The sequence below is a fragment of the Hemiscyllium ocellatum genome, chromosome 20, assembly GCF_020745735.1.
Source record: "Hemiscyllium ocellatum isolate sHemOce1 chromosome 20, sHemOce1.pat.X.cur, whole genome shotgun sequence".
Lineage (NCBI taxonomy): Eukaryota > Metazoa > Chordata > Chondrichthyes > Orectolobiformes > Hemiscylliidae > Hemiscyllium > Hemiscyllium ocellatum.
The window spans coordinates 29170581-29194057 of NC_083420.1; the positions used below are offsets into that span (position 1 = coordinate 29170581).

Here is a 23477-nt window from a genome sequence, read left to right on the forward strand (position 1 = left end):
TTCTCCTGTACATTCCATATGACCATGGATATAGTGCTGACCATAATCCTCACGTCCACGCCAGCTGCCTTGGCCTCCTCGGAGTGGTCTGACAGGCAGGGGTTAGTCCTCCCTCTCAACCTCACCATCCATCAGAATCTCCAGGTCACCATCTAGAAAGCAGGTGCCAATCTCCCTTGACTAAGACATTTCAGTTTGCGAACAGGATTGTGTGAGCTAATTCCTGGTTTGCAGCATCTGAAATAGTCTGCAGCTGAGCTTTAAATATGACGCCAAAGGTTTGTATACTGAAACATCCCGGCAGCAGTCGAAACTTTGCCTCTCCTGTTGCATGATTGCACGAGAAGAATGCCAGGGATGCAGACTGTCATAAATACGCAGGCAAGTAATGAGGTGAGAAGAGGAAAGTAGATGGAGAAAAGTCACTATGATCCATGATTGGACACCTGCCATGAAACTGAGAATAACAGCCTAAAAATGGGAAAACCTAGTCATTTTTCAAACATATTTTCATGATTATGTTCTGCCTTGCAGCAAATTCTATGTTCAGCAATAGATTAGTTCAGATATTTTCAGGGTGAAATATTTTCTCAAAACTCGCAAAATTTGAAATAGTTTAGCACCCAAAAAAGAACCTGCACTCCACTGTGAATGAATTCAACCAACATGTCAGTAAGATGAGCTTCCCATGGAGAGAAGGGGAGAGAAGACTGACATAAATGAAGGAGGAAGCTGTACAGACAGCTAAACAAATGGTTTGACCTTGTTGTAAAAAATAGGTCTTAACATTTTTATCTCAAATGTATTCATCAGTGGTAAGCACTCCAACAAATACCACACTCATGGCCAGATTCAAAATCCACAGTAGCAAATTCTAACATAATTGCAAGATTTGTTAACTGTTTCATGCATGTGAATACAACAACAAAATAACTTTATCTTTTCTATCCTTTTTATAAAAAGTTCAAAATGCTTTAATCAGATTGCAGCTGAACTTTGCATATACATCACCAAGCATTTTCAGGTGTACCACTGATGGTCATCCTTTAATAAAAAAAAAACAAAAACAATGACATCAATTTTGAAAGAACTTTTAGTTCAGTAATGATGGACTTGAAGACAAGATATTGAGCATGAAAATCATTCTTGGAAAACTAAAAGGAACTGGATCATTGCCTCTCTCTTCTTAGATCTGAGTTTGAAATCACTATTTCTGATCTCTGTTGGTGTTATAGCTATAGAAAGACTTTCAGTAGTCTAAATTCAGGATGTCCAAGATTTGGCAATTTTACCCACAAGTCATAAGGTTGGCTGGCTTGGAGGATGAACACTCATTATGAAGATGGGGCCGGGGAAAAGAAATGTCCTTCTGAGGTTGGAGTGAAGACACTTTGTACAGAGAAGAGTATTAGCTCTGCAGCTGACAATCCTAACTTTGATCTGGGAATTCAGAAGGAATATAGTACAAATTTGATTTTTTAGATTTATGAATATGAATAATTTTAAAAGGAAAACATTCAAGCTAGGAAATTTTTCCCCCAAACAGGAAATAAGTCACATTTGCATGAGCCCAATTATAGTTTAAATTTTTGGCCAAAAAACACCCCATTGTTCTAAAAGTCGAAGCTTTTATCTGTTGTACAGTTTTACCTTTATATTTATTCACATGGTTATTACGTTAATGGTTCAGACATCAAGAGTACAAAATCGAACTTGATGACATACAAGTCACTACCTAAGCAATAAAGATACTGATTAGCTTTCCAAATGTCACTTTGTTAAAACCTTGGTTATTTACTTGAAGCACCATGTGGAAGCTTGGCTCCTCCTCCAGCGTTGCTGACCTCTTTAGTTTGAAGTTAGGCTATTATTGTTCACTAATATAATGCAAAAAATAAGAGAAACAGTGATCTAAAATAAACGCAATGCGTGCATGTCAGCATTTTATCATCAGAACTGGTGGAAGAACAATACAACACTACAATACTAAAAACCCTCAATCAAATCTCACTTTATTGTTAGCCAACTTATATTTTGGTACAGAAGTCAAAATTCCTTTTAAAAAAAATTCCTCGAAAAGCTCACCTGCTACCTCTCTTTTTTTAAAAAAAAAATCTGATTTAACAAATTAGAAAAAGATTATAGGGATTTTTCATGCAAATAGTACCTAATCAACTGAGTTTACAGAAATGACATTGCACTCAGTTTCATGATTAGAACTATATAACCACATGTGAATGCAAAGCAATCTCAGGGGGCCTACCAACATTAAAGAGACAGTATACCTCAGAAATAGTATCAAGATCTGTTCCCACCTACAAAGCAGCTGAGCACTATGACACCTCTGCTAGAATTTAGTCCTACACTATCTGCAGTACAACTCCATCTTCATGCAAAGGCCCATTTAAATAAGTCATATCTTACTATTAAATTGCCTTGGGGAAAGATAATCACTTTTACATTTTCATGTTCCAGAAAGGCAGGTTTTCCTGTTTACAGTTGAACATTAGAAATCAGCAGAGAGCAAAGCTTTGCACAGCTGTGCAACCTCTATGCTTACTGCTCCTCTGTAACTGATCTCCAGCAAGACATAGTCAGCACAACAATATTAATTTACTGATTTTAGAGATTCCATACTGAGACTTGGAGCTACAGCAGCATCTTAGTATATTCACTTAGGCATAGTGAATTCTTATTGAAGAGATCAACTTGAACTTTCACAATATTTGTAAAATTACCCTGGATGCTTCCCCCAGTTTACAACCTATTCCAAAAGATCAGAGTCAGAATAGCACAACTTCTTGAACTGGAATTCAGATTCTGGTTCAACTAACCACGTAGGAGTAGCTTCAAAAATATATTCTTTCCAAGTAACATGATCCAGAGAGAATAGCAGGAAACTGTGCAAGGCATGTGTCTGTTCAGCTTAAAACATATTAATATAAGACTGTACAATTTTACCAAGTTACAGTGCAAACAAGTTAATTCTGGCACAATATGATAACCCTTCCAGAAAATATCCTGGTGTACAAGGTTCCATTTACGTGAAGTGCAACAAAATGCTGGCTGAATAAAATGTTTTAACCAGAATTATAAACAAAGTTAAAACACCAGTGCATCTCTATTCCTGAACAAAGGCACAGATGAAAATCATGTATGTGCCATTTCAAGTTCCTCCAGCTGCCCTTTATGCAAACGATATCTGGCAAGATCTTTCCTGGTAACAATTCCAATTACCTACAAGAAAAATGATAAGCTGTTAGCATTAAATCATGGCTATTTTGCACCAAGTTTGATTTAACTAAAAAGTCAAATAGCTGGATTTGTATCACAAAGTTTAACTTCAGCTCTTCAATTAAATTCATTTATATATTAAAGTGGCTTTTACTTTTTAAGGTATTTTCAAAAATTGTTTAGTAAACACCTGGTTCTTAAGCAATCATTACTTTCCTCCTCGATAATTGCAGTTCACACCTAGACATATCTACAAGTGTTACTATGCTTATTACTTTCACATTCAAGCTGCTCTGAAGCTTAGGGCATTTTCCTTCTGCTGCTTATAAAATTTATAATCTGAAGTATTATAGCAGTAAAAGGCTTGTGACCAGAACCAGATATTAATGTTTTCACCTATGAGCTTCTTCAACATTTTATAGGCAGATTGAAAACATTTGATGAAAAGGAGCTTCATGTGATAAGGTGCTTTATTTCTTGGCATTTCTGGACAGGGGATACAGTGGGTTGTGCAAATGGTACAAGGGTCAGGTCAGACCACATTTGGAGTAGAGAGCTGTTTTGGGCCAATCTTTAGGGAAAGATGTGCTGGTCTTGAAAGGGGTCCAAAGAAGGTGTACAAGAATTATCCCAAGAATGAAGGGCTTGTCATATCAGAAGCAGTTGAGGACTCTGGATCTGTACTCAATAAAAATTTAGAAGGATGAGGCAGGGTGGGACGAAATCTCATTGAAACTTGCTGAATGCTGAGAAGCTTCAATAGAGAGAAGATGGTTGCACAAATATGGGAGACTAGGACCCCAAGAACACAGCCTGAGTGAAGGGATGACCCTTGAGAATTGAGATGAGGAGGAATTTCTTCAGCCACAGGATGTTGAATCTGTGGAACTCATGGCTGCAGAAATCTGTGGAGGCCAAGTGATTGAGTATCATTAAGACAGAGATAGGTAGTTTCTTGATTAGTAAGGGGAATCAAAGGTTATGGGGAGAAGGCAGGAGAAAGGGGTTGAGAAATATATCAGCCATGATTGAATGGTGGCACAGAATCAATGGGCCAAATAGCCTACTTCTGCTGCTATGGAAAGAGGAGATATGAGAAGGTACTTCAATATACAAACTATTGCCTTAGAATACCCTGCCTCCCAGGGTGGATGAAGTGGAAACAATTTCAAAGGGGAACTGGGTAGGCACTGGGGAGAAAAATCTGGGCTACAAAGATAAAATGTGGAAATGGTGATGACTGGATGCTCCAGAAAACTGCAGAATGGTTTCCTTCTGTCCTGTAAAATCTATTGACTTTATGGCAAGTGAATAGTTAGATCACTCAAATGGTAGTTGTTTTTATAAATGATTTAAAATATAAAATATACAACACTTTTACAGACCTAGAGTCTTAGAAGAGAAGAAAATTAAATGCTTGGCAAAGTATTCATTAGTCTATATTTTCTTACTTGGCTTAAATAAAAAAAATCTCATATACTTTTACATGCACTTCCTCAGTCTGCTGAATGCCATGTTCACAAGTGTTCCATTTAAACAGTTTAATGCCTTCACAGACTTTTCTGCACTTCACAATTTGCTCTCATTTTATCTTCCCCAAGTATCTCCTTAGAGCCATAAATAATAGTGCTGGTCAAGACTCATTGCAGATGGGTTCCAAATAAGAGTCAGAAAGAAACAGGATAGCTAAGTGTCTATTGGCCAATCTTTGGGTAACAACATGCATTCCAATATTAATTAATTTATTTAAAAGCTCTGCATGTTCTTGTTCTGTAAACTTGTATTAAACCATTTTATTTAGAAATATTTCAATTTTTTTCACATTTTCTGCAGAAGAATGTTCAAATAAACCCTAAAACAAACACTTTACATAACATTTTTTTCTAACTACTCACCCCATTAGAACCATCACATATCACGACATGCCTCAAGCCAAGAGCACGAAACAGTCTAAAGACTCTAGGAAGAGATGCCTCCTTTTAAAACAAAAGCAAATAATCGATTTGAAAATTTGCACAAAACTTGCACCTTCTTGCAGGCTACACATCCTAATTCAATCATGATCGCAAGATTACTTGATTCAAACAATAGTTTTGGAGAAGTGGGTTCTGATTCATGGGGAAGGGTGGTTATGCTAGAATTAACATCTGGAAAGATATGGTAAATTAAATCACACAGGCAAAGCAAAAAAGAGAGAAGTATTAAGATGGGAAATGATAAACAAACCATTGAAGTAAAGGATAAATTTGAGTGTAACTCAGCAGGTTTGGCAGCATCTGTGGTGAGAGAAACAGAGTTTGAGTTCAAAAACTCTAAGAATTCCAAAGAAGAATTAGTGAGCTCAAAGTGTTAAGGATGTTTCTCTGCTGCCAGGCATGTTGAGTTTCTCCAGCATTTTCTATTTTTATGTCCAAAATTGGTGTTTGACTCTTTCATGTTTATTCAGTAGCTATGACCTAATCATGATGTCTACATAACTATTAGCTTGTCTATTTTTATTACCACCATTAGGATTCCTGCACTTTTATCAGAGTGCTTTGGTTTTTTTTAAAAAAAGGGACATCTTCCTTCGACTATTTATTTTTCAAGTATGACCCTACACAAACCCAAAACCCTTTGTGTTACAGCCTAGTGTACTTTCAGAAAGTATTTAATATGAAAAGATTTCCAACAAATCTAAAAGGCAATTAGTCTCTTTGTTTAAGGAAGGATGTCAATGCTGTAAACTAAAACTTGGAATAAGTGCTCATCTTAAGATAGGTTGGACGCAATCGGCTGGGCTCGTCTCGTTTCAAATGGGGTTTAGAAAATTGAGGGGTAACTTAACTGAAGGTTATAAAATTCTGAATGGCCTTGACAAAGTGGATGTGGAAAACATGCTTTCTCTTATGGGTGAATTCAGGACAAGGTGTCCTGTTTTAAAATTAGAGGTAGCTACTTAGGTCAGAGTTGAGGAGAAACTATTTCTCATGAAACTTTGTACCTTTGTCTCAGAAGGTGGCGGAGACAGGATCACAAATTATTTTTAAAGGCAGAGGTGGATTGATTTCCTTAATTAACAAGAATTATTGAGGGGTTCATGGGAATGTGAAACACAAACGGACCCAGACGTCACTTTATTGAATGGTAAGGTGGGCTAAAAGAGCTGAATGTTCTACTCCTCCTTTTCCTATTTTCCAATGCTTGTATTTGCCAGAATGAGAAAGCTGAAATTAATTTGCTCCATTACTCTCATTTGCCAAACATTACAAGTATTTCAACTTGAAAATAATATCACGATTAGTAAAACTTTTTTTTTTAAATTGATTGTATGTATTGACTGATCAACCATACAACACTATTCCAAATCACTTTACCCCAGGAACACTATATGGAGTTGGGTTCATGAACTCGGTCAAGTCCATTGTACAGTTTCGCTCATCTTGTGATACATGAATGGATTGGATTGGTGGGAATCGTGGGTAAGCATCTCTGAAGTCCTTAAGTTGAAGTTTCTTCTGTGCGAGGTTTGAGCTTGCCCTTTCCACAAAAACCTGAAATAATCAAAACAATTTGAATACAGAAAATTTGCTCTCTAAAAAAAAATGTGAACTATTTGTGTCACCAATAATTTTGTTCCTTTCAAAATTAAGAGGAAAATAATTTTGTATTGATATTTTAAAACCGAAGGGCCGGAATTTCCCAAAAGGTTTCAGTGTAACTACTTTTGTTCTGATCAATTTTGTTCGTAAATTATTTGAGGTGGTCATCATTGGTCATGTGCCAAATCATCATTATGCACAATTTCCTTCATTCACTCAGACAAAGTACTTTTGAGCATCGAAGGTGTGTGCAAAATGCATTACATAAATATCAATCTCTCTTGGATAAATTGCTGACATTTGAAAAGAAGGGCATCTAAACCTTTCAGTAAGGCTTTCAGATGTTCCATCTCAACTCTCTCATAGAAGAGAGACTCAGAGCAAAAAATTAATTAACTAATCAGATTTGTATCAACTCTAACACACATTATAAAGGCCTTAATATCAGTACTTTGAAGGTTTCAGATGGGTGGCATGTGGCTTTTTTGTCCACCTCAAAAATGTGAAATTCGTTCCAAAACAAAGGATTTGTTATAGTTTATTTGTGCAGTGCAACTATATTATGAAAAGAGCTGGAAAAGGTTTTTACATCTCATGGACACTAAATGCAATTTCATTCCTCCTGTTCAAATAAAGTGATTATGCCATCTTCAAAAATCAGTTATCTAAGCATTATACAATTAAAACTGTGCTGCATATTTAAGTCAGAAATAAACACTTTTCAAATAAATATACATTTTATCATTTAAAACAAAATGCACCATTACTAAAGAGAAAATCTTTGAAAATGTTGATAAACCTGTGTACATCCAGCACTTTATCTTTATTTCAGATTCGCAATATTTGTGGTTTTCCTTTTACTATTTGAAAGATTACCTTATGTTTCAGAAGGACAATTAACTGTGATCGTAATATTAAGCCACATAGTCTTCCAACATTATCACCATCAGGCTGAAAAATAAAAGCCATTTAATAATTATACAGTTTGATAGGAAATTATAATTACTGCATCAAAAACAGCAGTTATATACTCAACCAGATTTAACTTGCTTTTCAATTTTGTTATGGCTGCTAAGAAGAAACTAGTCAAATAAAGTTTACTGAAAACAAAGCCAAATTTAGTCTGGAGTATTCCACTTTGGTAAGATGAAAATAGGTTCAGAAAATATAGTTTGCAAAATAAGGAATAGACTGTAAAAGTATACAGACAGAATTAAGTGAGAGAAAATGGATTAACAACAGCAGTTAGTGAGTCAATCAGACCTTGGGGTGCAACACATTTTCCATTCCAAGTTTTCCAATTCTCTGAATTGAACATCCAGATGTCTTATGAACTGTAAACAAACTTAACAGAATACCAAAAATCCCAAATGGTTCAGTAACATTTGCTATGTCAATAAACTGTACTGTGGAATAGTTGATCTTACTTGGATTCACTGAGAAATTAGTTATTTTAAACTAAGATACCAGACTAAATCAAATGTCTTTTGCTCAGGAGGAAGAAAGTAAAGTCAAACAATTATACACGAGTTGCTTCATTCAGTGTCCCTGAACCCCTCTCAAAACATGAGTTTAGCCAAATGCCGTTCTTTTAACTGCAAAATATTAGAAATGGTTTGGAATGCATAGCAGACGAAGTGCAGTTGATCTTAAATATTTATGATGCCTTTAAAATAATTGGTAAAGATGGATTGTAGGGCGGCCTTGAACCCACGCCTCCTGACTCAGAGGTCGGGACAACACAACTGCCCCACAAAAGCCAAATAGAGATAAATTATATTCTTGTCATGTAGGGTACTATAATCCACAAATTATGACAAAGACAAACACGATTGAGTACAAATCACACAGCTTTAAAAGGAGAACTCTTCTGGTGGCTCGCACAGGTTAAATATTTAGCACTTAGGTCAAATGAGCAGAACAAAGTTATGTTTGAGCTCTAGCCTTTGCTGAGAGAAATACACAACCAAACAGCAATGAAAGAATACAATTTGCCACATTCAACCATGGATTAAAGAGATGGGGGAAACAAAGCATAGGCCCATGTTCCAATATGGATGGATAATCTAAAAGACAAGATCAGACTCCACTTTTGATATCCTCAAATCAAAAATGGCTTCCTATACACATTTGCCTGGGCCTGCAAAGGCTTATGAATGAGACACTGGGGATTATAGAAAGCCACCCGATACTTCAACTGGAAATCGTACTTCAACTGGAAATAATTTCCACTGGGAAAGGGCAAGGGAAATGTAAGAAAACTGACTAAGAAACACTGTGGAGTCATAGAAAAAATAATCCATAAAAATTTGATATTAGTAGCTCCAGTCGCTCCCAAAATTTCAAGACTTTCTGTTCAATTGCATACAAGGCAAAAAAAAACTACGATGCTAAACAATGGGTAAAATGGAATCACTGTGGAGATCACTACATGTAAGGTGAGTCATCAACTAACTGCATAGGACTACATGTTTTGAACAATTTCTTCAAAAGACTCTCAATTTGACTGCACTGAGCTAATGAATTGTGACAAAATAAACCACTAGTTAAAATGTTTTAGAATAATCAACATCATAAATTCTACTCTATGGATATTAACCACCAAAATCTCCAGTTAAAAACATACCTCGTGATTCTCATCTACCACCGGAAATCCATTATGATTAGCTGATGTGTCACTCAGAATATCCACTATGCGTCCAACCTTCTCAAGTTTCTTGAAACAAGTTACTGGGTAACTCATTACTTCACTAAAATTGAAACAAAGTATTTGCTTTTAAAATATATTTTGACCATATTAACTTCATTTATGCAACATCTTAATACATGCACAAAAATGCAACAACTAATTTCTTTCCTCAGTTAAAGACCACATTTTACACACAGTGTATAACAAAACAAATAAATAAAACAAGAAATAATTTGAATTCAAATGAAAACAGATATTCATAATTCACTTAAATCTCTAAATTTTGGATAAAAATAGCTGATGGAAACACAATCAAGAATGGCAAAGAACTCTGCTTCTAATTTATGAAGGGTTTAAATAGAGTAAACAAAAGAAGTGCAGTGTATATACAAGTCAGTTATTATGTTTTCTGCTGTATTTGGATCTAGCAGTGCATGTTATTTAGTTGGTTAAGCACTGTTAATGAATTGTAAGCAGATTTACTGGGAAGATGGTAACCAGCATGCAATGATTTAAAATGATTGGCAAAAGAATCAGCCATGTCCTGACAAAAAGAGCTTGTTGTCACGACATGGTTAGGATTTGGTATGTATTGTACAACTGATTTGATAGTGGCCTTAAAAAAAAAGAGAAATTCATATGCACTTGGAGAAAATAATTACAGAAAATACTGGAATAGAACACAGGTGTGAAACTAGTTAAATAACTACCAAAAAACCAACATGACCTCATGGGACAAATAGCTTCATTTGGGCTTCGCTACTCTTGTCTATTCAAAGAGATTTGGGAATACAATTTCTTAATTTGTACACTTTCAACCAGGCCAGCATAGCATGTGTTGTGTGTTATGCATAATCGCCAAAGTCGTTCCTTCATTAATGATAATAGATTAAACTAAATTATACTTTAGGTACATGAGATTCCAACGTTTTATTGATGTTTTGTAAAATTGTACGTTATGGTCAGAGTTTTCCATAAAATCAAAACCAAGTGGCCTTGGAAGTAATTCTTCCCTATATACACCATAGCTTTAACGTTAAGGAGACGATCATTTTTACTCCAAAACAGATTTACAGTCACCCTTTCCCCATTAGCAAGGATGTAATTATAACAAATTTATCAGCATTACAGATTTAATCTTACATACTGGGATTAATTTAAGTATTGCCTATAAGCACACAGCAGTACTATAACTCTGGCAGATATATTACAACTGATACAAACATTGTAACCCAGGTGCTCAGTCATGCTGCTCTAAATAATAATGAACCGCAGCCATATCGTGCAATGAAATCATGCTGCTCCTTTATTTCGTGCATTGAGGTAGCCAATACATTTCGTATTTTAATGTGCATGTTATTTAGTTGAAGCAGTTTTAACAAAATTCATAAGCACCAATTTTATTGTTGTATTTCCTAGACTTTCCCTATAAGGAGTGGAAAGGTTTTTGTTTGAGTATTGCTGAAAAAAAATTATCAGAGCTTCTTGCCTTGTACTCAAGACAATTTTCTAGAAATAAAAAGTAAAACGAAATAATATTTATACTGTATGAAAGGAAAGGAGAGAGTGTTGATTGGTTAGCAAGTGGACTCTGAGAGAGGTTTGCAATATAGAATGAACCTATTTTTGATGACTGACAGTTAACTGAAAAGCTTTGTTTACTCTTTAAACAAGGCAGGTTAGAGTCTATTTGGTCAGGGTTGAATGTTTGTTTGGACACCCAGAAGTTATTTAAATAATGATATTTGTGATATGGAGATGTTATTTCCATAGTGTTAAAAATGCAAAATACAATTTTCATATACATCCAAAGCTATGTGATGTTTATTTAACACCTATGATGACCTATGCTCAGTTTTGTAACTCCAAATTGAAACAATGGAAATCTTAACAGCGAAGAATCAGCCAAGTAATGAAAATTTGAAAAGCTCTTTAATAAGATATACTGTAAATTCATGAAGTCAAATGTATAAAAAAAGTACATCTTATATTTGCTAAGTACATTATATTTGATGATATTGCAACACATCTCAAACAGCCAAAAATCAAGTATATTCTTCCACAAACCCTGATATCCAGCCCACATCAATAGAAAAATAACTCCTACAATCGTACATTTATAATGACAAAAATAATGTGTAAAATACATCATGTACACAAACACAAAACAGGAGTGTGGATTTAAGAATACTTACCGTATACACTTGAGTAATAGTCAAATTTTTTTGACTACTTTTTCAAGTTAAATATATGGGGTCGACTATTACACGGGTACTATTTTTGGAGGAACTGAAATTCATGCCTGTCAAAATTCATACCCTATCATTAGCAGAAGCTCAATCGATCTCTAAACGAGTAAAGATTAAAAAAAAACTATAGGGCAATCCGTTGGCTCAGAGGTTAGCACTGCTGCCTCACAGCTCCAGGGTTTGATTCGATTCCAATCTGGGGCAACTGTCTGTGTGGAATTTGCACAATCTCCCCGCGTCTGCTTGAGTTTTCTCTGGGTGCTCCAGTTTTCTCCCACAATCTAAAGATGTTCAAGTCAGGTGAACTGGCCATGCTAAATTGCCCATAATGTTCAGGGATGTGTAGGTTAGTTGCATTAGTCAGGGGTAAATGTAGGATAATAGGGTACGGATATGGGTCTGGGTGAGTTACTCTTTGGAGGATTGGTGTGGACTCGTTTGGCCAAAGGGCCTGTTTCCACACTGTAGGGTGAGAAAAAAAAACAAATTATGGTAATTCTGAAAACCCGGAGCGGAACCAACAGCTAGTGGATTAGAAGACCGGGAGCAGAACAATGGCAGACTGGAAAGTTGGAGTGAGACATGACAGCCGGCACATAAGCACTGATGTGTTATCTGTAAGGAACTCGGGTCAACACTCACACAAGATATATGGAAATTACAGATTGTTTAGCCAAAGATAGTGGGTGGACTTTTACACGAGATCGATTAATACTCGAGTATATACAGTATTGTATGTGTGAAACCTGTTAGTTTTGCCAACAAAACTGCAAGTCAGTGCAGAAATGCATATGGAACAAACCCAGGTTTGCAGCAGCTATACGTCGGGGTCAGGAGAGCCAAATTAACCAAACCCAGCTTGACCACATGGTAGATTCTGGAGATGACAAAACCACTCAACAACAAAACAAAGCGCATTTCTGGCTTTTCATAAATAAATTGAATTCTCAAAATCTGCACATCACAAATTGGTTGCTCTTGTCATTTCAATAACAGGAATTAAGGAAAAAAAAACTTTCTGAATATAGGAATTTCACATTACCCCACCTAATCCTTGTTTAGGTTCATAGTGAACGGTGATGTAATCTGAAATTGGGAAGAGAAACTGGACTTGAAATGAAGAGCAGCAGGGATGCGTCATTATGCAAACCATGATCAATTGATACATCTCTTAAATTTATGACAGATGAAGTACGAACTATGCCTGACATTATTATGGCTCTTACCGTGCAGTTAAAGCATGAGATTTTTCAGGAGGTTCCCAACCAAGGAACGGTACACTCTGCAGCTTAATGTGAATATCATACAGTCCCTAAAAGCAAAAACAATTTCCTATTAAAATTTAAGACTTTTGTACTCCTATATTCCACTATCTACTGATCTAGCTCAAATATTGATTAATCAACAATTAATGGAACAGGTTACTGAAGGATACAGATCATTACACCCCTCTAGAGCTGACCCACAGATCCCAGCACATACTTCCAAATGGTAATCTTTTTAAGCCTTTAATCCCAAGGCATTACAGAGAATGGATAAATGTGACTTCTATTGTGACTTCTATAAATGTGACTACTTTTTGTCATTTACATAAATGATTTGGATGCGAACATAAGAGGTACAGTTAGTAAGTTTGCAGATGACACCAAAATTGGAGGTGTAGTGGACAGCAAAGAGGGTTACCTCAGATTACAACAGGATCTGGACCAGATGGGCCAATGGGCTGAGAAGTGGCAGATGGAGTTTAATTCAGATAAATGCAAGGTGCTGTATTTTGGGAAAGCAAATCTTAGCAGGACTTATACACTTAATGGTAAGATCCTAGACAAAGACACCTTGGAGTGCAGGTTCATAGCTCCTTGAAAGTGGAGTCGCAGGTAGATAGGATAGTGAAGGTGGCATTTGGTATGCTTTCCTCTATTGGTCAGAGTATTGAGTACAGGAGTTGGAAGTTCATGTTGCAGCTGTACAGGACATTGGTTCGGCCATTGTTGGAATATTGCACGTAATTCTGGTCTCCTTCCTATCAGAAAGATGTTGTGAAACTTGAAAGGGTTCAGAAAAGATTCACAAGAATGTTGCCAGGGTTGGAGGATCTGAGCTACAGGGAGAGGCTGAACAGGCTGGGGCTGTTTTCCCTGGATCGTCAGAGGCTGAGGGGTGTCCTTATAGAGGTTTACAAAATTATATGGGGCATGGATAGGATAAATAGACAATGTCATTTCCCTGGGGTCAGGGAGTCCAGAACTAGAGGGCATAGGTTTTGGGTGAGAGGGGAAAGATATAAAAGAGACCTAAGGGGCAACCTTTTCACGCAGAGGGTGGTACGTGTATGGATGAGCTGCCAGAGGATGTGGTGGAGGCTGGTACAATTACAACATTTAAGAGGCATTTGGATGTGTATATGAATAGGAAGGGTTTGGAGGGATATGGGTCGGGTGCTGGCAGGTGGGACTAGATTGGGTTGGGATATCTGGTCGGCATGAACAGGTTGGACCGAAGGGTCTGTTTCCATGCTGCACATCTCTATGACTCTATGTTTGCTCAATCTTCCGTTATTTTACTACTTTACTGCATCTTCACCAAAGACCTTAGTAACAGAATAAGTTCTTCAAATGTGTGTCTTAAAGTAGAAAAAATGAAAAATCTTTAACAGCAGTCGACCCAAAGTCAATGGATTCAATAATAACTCAGCAATCAAACTTCCAAATAAAAATAGTTTAATAAAAACCTGAAAGAAAAGTCATCTATTTGGCCCTTTGATCCTGCTCCACTATTTAACATGAAATTGGCTGACCATTAAACTCGGCACCCTGTTCCTGATTTTTCTCCATAGCCTTTGATCCTTTTAGCCCCAATAATTAATCATTCTTGAAAACATTCAATAATTTGAAATGCAATGGAAGTGGCTGCTGTCAAAGTTCAACCATTGCTACAAGCAGCAACAATGTACAATTTAACTCAGTATAAAAGTCAAATGGAAAGTCATGGTGCAATTATTGGGAAACTGAAACAAGCTCATGATTCTAAGCCTTCAAGTCCTTGCTTCATACAAAAAAATTGTTCCAAAGATCTCCAAGTCTATGACCAAGTTCAAAGTTTATAAACTTCAGACCATTCAGATGTACTTAAGTACCCGAATAGTTATCCAAGAAAAGAAAAGATTGGACAGGAAAGTTCCGGTCTAACACCTAGATAACAGATCCCCAACTTTCCTCCTATCACTCTCATTAACCCACTTTTACTTCCCCACTGCCCCACAGGCCCCAAATACAAATACAAATGTAAGAATATGATAGATCAGACTAAACGGAGAGTCTCATTATATTGGGTATAATGGAAATAATGCTTTATAATGTTATAATGTATGTTTCTGACATGATAAAACTAATTACCGAACAACACTACCCAAAGTACAGACACTCTCAAGGCAAATACAAGTCAGTCATTTTTCTGTGTTCTTTTGAAATAATTGAACAAAAATCTCCAATAAATGCTTTAAAAGCAGGCACAGAATGGCAACAGAATAATTTTATGATCCTGTCCTTTTTCAGTTGGTCACTCCCACAAGTGGTCTCAGTGTCTTAAGTTTTGCAGCATGCCTGTACAACCCAATATCCAACTAGGAGAGTTTTACCAATGGTAGCAACAAAATTCCTTCTGTGATCTGAAGGATTTTTAACAAATTACTTAATGGAATGCAAATGAAAAAAACAATTGACACGTTTTTGGAAATATTTTTGCCTTATTTACTCTCCTAAAGAATAATCAGGTCAGAAACGCAGTCACTCCCTGATGATTGCAGTGCTTAGGGCTGTTGTGGTGCAATGATAGATCCACTACCACTGGAGCATCTAATATGGGGTGGGGGTTGATTAAAAAATGTCTGCAAGGTGTTCAGCACCATTTACAATCTCAGTACTAAAGGAGTCATAAGTGGCAACTAACATCTGTGCCACACACGCTATACATTTCCAACTAAAGCAATATTACCATCTCCCTTGATCTTATCTTTGCTAAATCCCGATCATTATCCTGGCAATTATCATCGACCAGCAATTAAAGCTGGACCAGCCATATAAACACTGCGGCTAGAAAAACAGCTACGCGGCTAGAGATGCGGCAGCAAGTAACTCACATCTCAACTCCTGAAAACTGTTTACTATGTACAATGTACAAGTCAGGAACATAATGGATGTTCTCCATTTACTGGGATGAGTGCAATCCAATAATATTCATGAGCTTGACACCATCTAAGACATAGCAGCCTGTTCTGAACCCCACCTTAAGCATTCACTCTGACCAAATGGACAAAGTAGTAGTGAGTATCATCTATTAAGATGCACTGTAAGGACTTGTCAAGGCTTCTTTGAAGTACATTCCAAACTTGTGATCTCTTCCATCCAGAAAATCAAGGGTAGCAGATACATTGAAAAACTAAAACCTGCAAGATCCACAACTATAATCACTATTCTTGGATCATCTCTAGGTCAAAATCCGGAACTGTCTCCCCAAACAGTATTATGGTTGCACCTACACCATGTTTTTCTCAGCTCAATAGCAATGAGTGTTGGGCAATGAATGTTCACTTTGTCAGTGATGCTTATATCCCAAGAACAAGTAGGAGCATTTCTATCATAATTTCCTTAACATTTTTGGAAGAGTACAACTCCACTTTCTTCATGTAACTGAGTATATTCCATTCTGGTAAATCTCTTCTGCAGTCGAAGTATGTATTTTTGTTTTTCTAAATCCCTTCTGTGGAAAATTGTTCAAACTTCTTACAGTATTACAGCAATGTACAACATTTACACATTGCAATCTTCAGGCATTGAATGGTAATCATTTATCATACTGATCTTTACACATGAAAATTATTAAATTGTTTGCAAGTAAGGACTAGTCAAGCTAGCTTTAGCAGTCAGATGGATTGAATTAGTTGGCTTAAACATCTTGTTAAATTAAAGTAAAAATATTGCTTGCAAAATATCCAGTTGACGTTTTTTTAGTATTGAGTAAATCAGAAGTGAGTACAACTAAAATAGCAATCACGTTTTGTTGTACCCATGAAAAAATTAAGATGACCTTGTAGAGGTTTATAAAATCATGGAGGGGTATAGAAAGGGTTAATAGTCAGTGTATTTTCTCTAGGATGGGGAATTTCAAGTGTAGGGGACATACTTTAAAGGCGAGAGGAGAGGGGTTTTATAAAGACAAGGGGCATTTTTTTAAAAAACAGTGGCTGGTTCACATGTAGAATGAACTTCTTGAGGAAGTGGTGGATGTGAAACACAATTACAAGGTTTAAAAGGCATTTTGATAAGTGCATGAATAGGAAAGGTTTGAAGGGATATGAGATGGGAGCAGGCAGGTGTGACTAGTGCGACATGTTCGGCATTTGGAACGGAGGGTCTGCTTCCGTGCTGTATGACTCTATAAAATCCAACCGCTGACCAAGACATTGCTAAATGTGTTGTAACGATAAAGTGTACAGAAAGCGGAGTTAGGCGGCTGTAATTTATCAAACACAAAGACTAAGCTGTGAGTCCCGTTAATAGGGAGAGATGAGTGTTATCAAAACATTCACCAATTTAAGATTTGTACTGCATTTCCAAATGTGGTATTGAATGACATGCACTTGTTAATACTGGGATCAGTACTGAATCCAAACTAATCCTTAAGTACAACTCAACACTGGACAGATTCAGTCAATTAAGGACTGATTGCTGTCAGATAAAATTGCAAAACAGGAACGTTTTTCCATTGGTTTATGTTTATAGTTTAAAAATAAATCACATTATGTTCATACCCCAATCCTTAAATGGTAAACACATTCCTCCGAAGCAGGATAAAAAAAGACTTCTTATTTATGGTCACATATACTGCATCACTATCTATTCAACTGGGTGAAAGTCAAAACCAGTTCTAATTTAGTCAGATTTTGAAGACATGGATTGTTTAATCACTCATTTTCCTCCATTAGGAGCATCATTTTGTCAGTAAGGAGAAAAAAGTAACAAAGGAATAAATGATGGCTTAAATTAGATGATCCAAGAGCAAAATTGGCAATATTATAGGATTGGAATGACACATAGTCAAAAGCAAGATACCATGGTTGAAAACAAGCTGGTATAGTCCTAGATTATAGAATCATACATTACAAAAGAGGCCCTTTGACCCATCAAGTTTCCACTGAAAAAAGTACTCTAGATCTACATTGGTCCCATTTTCCACTACTTTTGGCCTAGAGCCTTGAAAATTATGAATTTCTGGTGTTCATCAAAGTATCTTTTAACAGTTTGACGTTTCTGCCTCAGCAATCCTTCCAGACAATGCATTTCAGACCCCCTTCACCCTCTGGGTGAAGAAAGATCATCAAATCTAAACCTTGCTGCCTTTCACATGAAATTAAATCCCTTTGCTATTGACCCTTCAAAGTAGAACCGCTGCTTCCTATCCACTTTCTCCATTCTCCTAAATCAAATTCCCTCTCAGCTTCTCTTCTTGAAAGAAAATAACCCAAATTCATCCAGTCTCTGTTCATGGCTAAACTGCTCCATCATAGGCAACATCCTGGTGATTCTCCTCTGCATTCCCCCGAATAAAATGACATCCTTTTATGACCAGAACTACACAGCTATTAGGCTGTGGCCTAACTGCAGATAGGAAAAGAAATGGAGTTAGCAGATCTTAGCTGTCAGAGCAAGATGAGATAATTTCCTTTTGTCCTTGGATTCACATTTTAGAGAAAATGGAAATGCAACAAACTATGTTGACAATTAAAGCAGCAATCTAATGCTTTTAATGTAACAAAATGGCCGAAGATGCTCAATAGGACCATCACAAAGCAAATAATGACAGAGACACAGATGAGAGATTTGGAGAGATGACTAAAAGCTTGGCTAAACAGCCATGTTAAAAAAAAGAAAGTGAAGTAGAGCTAGGAAGAGGCATGGAAGGAATTTATTAACAAAAGTGACAATTTTAAAATCAAAATGTTGCTTGATTAACAGCCAGTGTAGCTACTAACAGGGATGATAGTGGAACAGGACTTGCTCAAAGCAGAGTTAATTATTATTATGATTTTTTTCGCACAAAGGTCATTTTTCTACACAAACCAAAAGATCAATTTAAGAATTTTCATAAAATGGTTGCATTATCAATGTTAAATATTTGAAATAAGTAAAACAGGTACCTCAATGCAAAAGTCCCCAACTATTTTGGCAGTCATCAGCACCACCATGACGGGGAGACCATATGTCACATTTCCAGTTGCCTCCACAATGATGACTGTCAGGCTCAGTGTCATTCGTACAATGCCTCCTGCCATTGAAAAGTGATAAAAGGGATAGACCATAAGCTCAGTTACACAGGATAAAGTGACAGTCAATAGGCATTTGCAAACATAAGTAATCTTACTTGGCCAACTCACTCATAAGGAGAAAGTGAGGACTACAGATGCTGGAGATCAGAGCTGAAAATGTGTTGCTGGAAAAGCGCAGCAGGTCAGGCAGCATCCAAGGAGCAGGAGAATCGACGTTTCGGGCACAAGCCCTTCTTCAGGAAACCTTCCTGAAGAAGGGCTTATGCCCGAAACGTCGATTCTCCTGCTCCATGGATGCTGCCTGACCTGCTGCGCTTTTCCAGCGACACATTTCCAGCTCTAACTCACTCATAAGGTCAGTAACATACTGTAAATTTAGATTTTTCAAAAACATAGTTGTCAATATGTTTTGTGAAACAAATATCACAAGATCCAAGTTAATCATAATGAAAGAAACCTCTGCAGAGTTAGAAAGGTTTAAATAATTACTATTTCCTTTCTCCCCTTTCCTAAATAATCAGGAGTCTGATCAGTTCCTACAACAATGCTAGGTCCTTCCATATTAAATGTTTACTCTAACAAGGGCAACTATAGAAAATGGCAACAATTGTTATATAGAAAAGTGACAGCTGGGAAACGAACTCCATTTTACTGAAGACCAAAGCTTTATAACTGAGTACTACCCTGATTAAGTGCATATGAAGAACACTGGCTCAGCCATAAAATTCCTGGACAACATTATCTGCAAAGTGTTTCTGAATGGAAGCTTACTGATTAGAGGAAAACTAATAGTACACGCTGTTGTTAAACTTAACTACCATCAACTCAAAAAGTGACATATATTTCAGCTACAGGAAAATTTCATTTTCAGAAAATGTCACAAAATAAAAGACCAGCAAACTCCTAGATTTTAGATCCATTTGTAAGAATATTCTGGAGAAAGTCAAACAGACATTTATACACAAATCACTGAAGTCAGTGATAACGGTTAGTCAATTTAAAAAACATGAAAGGAAACCAAACACTAGGGCTGCTTTTGAGAAGAATGGAATTGAAAAGCTAGGAATTAATGTTAAACAGAAATAGAATCTTTATTGAAATACACTGAGTGTACTGAGCTGTTCTGATGTCCATATTATAAAATCTGAGAAAGAATGAAGAGTGTGCAAAAAGAAAAGCCAGAATAAACAAGAATTGAGAGTTTATAACCATCATGAAAATTCAAACAGGACAAGCTCTTCTCTATAGAAAAAATACAGAGAGGCAACTTGATTAAGAATGAGATCAATTGTTGATGACTTTGCTCTCCGGACCTACAGTCAGTCAGATCTGCAACATATACCAAAACATTTCTTTCCCAAGGTGACATAGCACTTGAGGCTAAAAATCAGTTTATGGAAAAAATGAAGTCCCTCATCAGCCTGCACTCCAAACAGAAGAAAGCATTACCATCAAGGGAACCAAACTGAATGCCATCAATTGTATCTATTTGGGAAGCATCATCTCATTTGATGCCACTGTAAGACAAAAGAAATGGACAATAGCTTTCTAAAGTAAACAGCAATTTCAGCAAGCTTACAGATGAATTTGAAATAACTAGTGTTAGAGCACAGATGAAACTTCAAGTATAAAAGGCCATAGACTTCAACACTCTCCTTTGGGGCATTGAATCATTGGTCCTGTTCCCACATACATCTTCAACAGTACTTCCGCCAGTGCTGCCTCCACATCATCACTGAAATATTGCAAGATGTAACTATTCGTATCAGCCAACATTTCCAGCATGGAGAGCATTCTCCTACAAAGCCTATTGCTTTGGATGGGTCATGTTGCAGGACATCCCCTGTCTAAGATTGCGTTATACAGAGAGCTGACCATTGGTAAAGAAAAGAGAGGACTTTGTGCAAACATTTCAAGAACTGCCTGAAGTCGTGTCTGTGCACTACATCAGCTATTGCCAGTGGGAAGTGCAGACCACATGTAGTGATGTTTTGAGACGTTACTTCAGGAGTGCTACAGAGATCTTTGAGGCGGAGTGAAGAGCCAGCATATTAGAAAAAAATCCAAATCCAAAATGTTTCCAAATGTAACTGCACCTTCAATTACACCCACTGTCAGAGAATCCAATCACGGATGGAGAGGACTAGACATCAGCAACCACTGAATACAATCTTTATTCATTAAAAAAAAAATGCCATGAGAGAAGATAGGGTAACCAAGGAACAAATGTTTTCAATGTGAACAAAGCCAGAACTCAGAACTACAAATACAAGATTGCCATAAATAAAAACAGTAGGGAATTGAGGAAAAATGTATTTATGAGGAAGCAGTTAGAATGTGGAACTCAATACCACAAGAACAAACTGAAGAAAAAGCAAAGCAGCTGAATAAACCAGAGAGAGAAAAATAGAAGGCTATGTGATTAGGATTACATGTGACTGGGTGGGAGAGGTTTAAACATAAATAGTATTAAGAGTAGGCCATTAAATAAAGATCATGGTTGACCTAATGTAGCCTCAACTTCACTTTCCCATCGCCCATTACCCTCTATACCCCAAGGTGAATAAACACGGACACAAACCCATTTCCTCACCTCTCCTTTTATTGTATTACCAACATGAACCTATTGAGCTAATTTTTTTTTGTTTTACATTAGATAAATATTATTCATAAAACGTTGAATCATTTGTTAACTTTTACATAAAGGTTTTTATTCAAGGATACATAGGCACCAAAGCATAAAAATCAGTCCATCCATCTAGTACTTTATAGCAGCAGATTTTACTAAGTAGTGCACTTTAAAGCAAAATTCTCCACAATTCAATTGTTGCCAATATTCCTACACAGATCACAGCAAGAGATTTTTTTTTAAATTGCAGGGCTGTTTTAGAAATTACATTTCTGCTGTGGAAGTAAAACAGGAAGTTATCCAACATCCTGAGACAGTTAATCTGGAAATCCTAACTTTCCAGCACATAGGTCACTGGTCATGTACCATACTTACCGAGCTGAGCAGCTGCTCCCATTAGAGCATATTTCCCTGGGTCAGCCCAAGTCTGTTGATTGCAACAGAGAGTAAACCGATTAAGTAAAGGACAAAAAGCCTTACAAAATTTTTTTAACTGAACTGCAGCTAGATGTAATAATAAGATTTAATGTTATAAATTGAAAATAAGTACAAACAAAAAGTCAAAAAGGAAACATTGTATTTCAAAAATTCTCATTTTCTCTCTGCTCCACTTTGAAAATGCTTGCTGGGATAGGATTCCACAGGTATCCATCTGTATTTTGCCTGAAATGGACATTTTCAAAACTGAAGGCAAACTATTTTAACAATGGTGCATGTGTTTATTTAACAGAGTAGGAAAGGAGTAACGCCTTGCTCACCTGAATTCCCACACAGGTGCATCTATTGTGAAGTATTCCCAACTTCATCTGTCCAAATCTGCTGTTAATTTAAAGCACCCTACCACTAAAATTGGTTAACTCAACAATATCCATGAGTGAATGAATCTGGGAACTTCAAAGGCTCATATGACTCATTTATGTTTGTCCGTTTAGGAAATAGCAACAACGATACATAGCATTAACTAAGACAATAAAAAGCAGCCTGTACAAAATATAATTTTTAAAAACACACCAGTTACATTAAATAAATTAACTTGCCAGTGATCTTTGCAATCCCTCCCTCTGATTCAATTTTCCCTTGAATTCAAAGACCAGCTTTACATCAACTAACATTAATGTATTTTCCTCAAAGATAAGGGCGCACTAGATCTCTGCACAAACTATTACCAACAATGAATGCTGATGATACATACTGGAGCTGTGTCAGATGTGTTTGGTTAGATGAAGTCCTGCAATGAAGTAACGATTAAGGAATTTCTCATTATTTTTCCCCAACATTTTAATTTTAAATTCATTAATTTGAAAAAATTCTGCCACCACTAGTTAGGAGTTCCATGTCATCTCCTTCCATCCTCTAACTTAATCTAAAGAGTTTCTTCTGCTGTCAATATACTGATAGATGAAGCCTCTCTAGTGATTAAGTAAGTCTAGTCCCTCTAGATTCTGCCACGTTGGGTTAAATTAAATCTAGCCCAATGTTTAACCCTAACAAGGTCATATTCGACTCATAACCAAATGGACAGAAAGAACTATCTTTCACCAGATACCTAGATTACAAATTCATGAAATAAGTATATTATGAACAGTTACATGTATTCAGCAAGAAGTACTTACTATTAAAAAGAGAATGGAATGGAGTATTAAAACATTTTACGAAGTTAAATGCATACTAATACATTCAAATTATAACTTTTTAAAATTTACACAATGCTTCGAAAACATCCAAAACCTCTTTGTAGTACACTAACTGTTGCTCAAGTGTATGAAAAATT

The 23477-nt window shown here is 36.5% G+C and overlaps 1 protein-coding gene across 1 annotated transcript in view; it reads right to left on the reverse strand.

Annotated features, from left to right (window-relative positions):
* Positions 1-1636: 1636 nt before the first annotated feature.
* The window catches only part of clcn7 (chloride channel 7), a 77874-nt gene continuing 56033 nt past the window's right edge, over positions 1637-23477 (reverse strand). Inside the window, exons 18-25 of the mRNA XM_060840693.1 lie at positions 22082-22133; positions 18949-19076; positions 12980-13065; positions 9442-9565; positions 7692-7766; positions 6591-6767; positions 5130-5210; positions 1637-3237 (exon numbers count right to left, since the gene is read on the reverse strand). Coding sequence (XP_060696676.1) covers positions 3151-3237; positions 5130-5210; positions 6591-6767; positions 7692-7766; positions 9442-9565; positions 12980-13065; positions 18949-19076; positions 22082-22133 — 810 coding nt within the window. The 3' untranslated portion in view covers positions 1637-3150. The remainder of the gene's footprint in view (positions 3238-5129; positions 5211-6590; positions 6768-7691; positions 7767-9441; positions 9566-12979; positions 13066-18948; positions 19077-22081; positions 22134-23477) is intronic.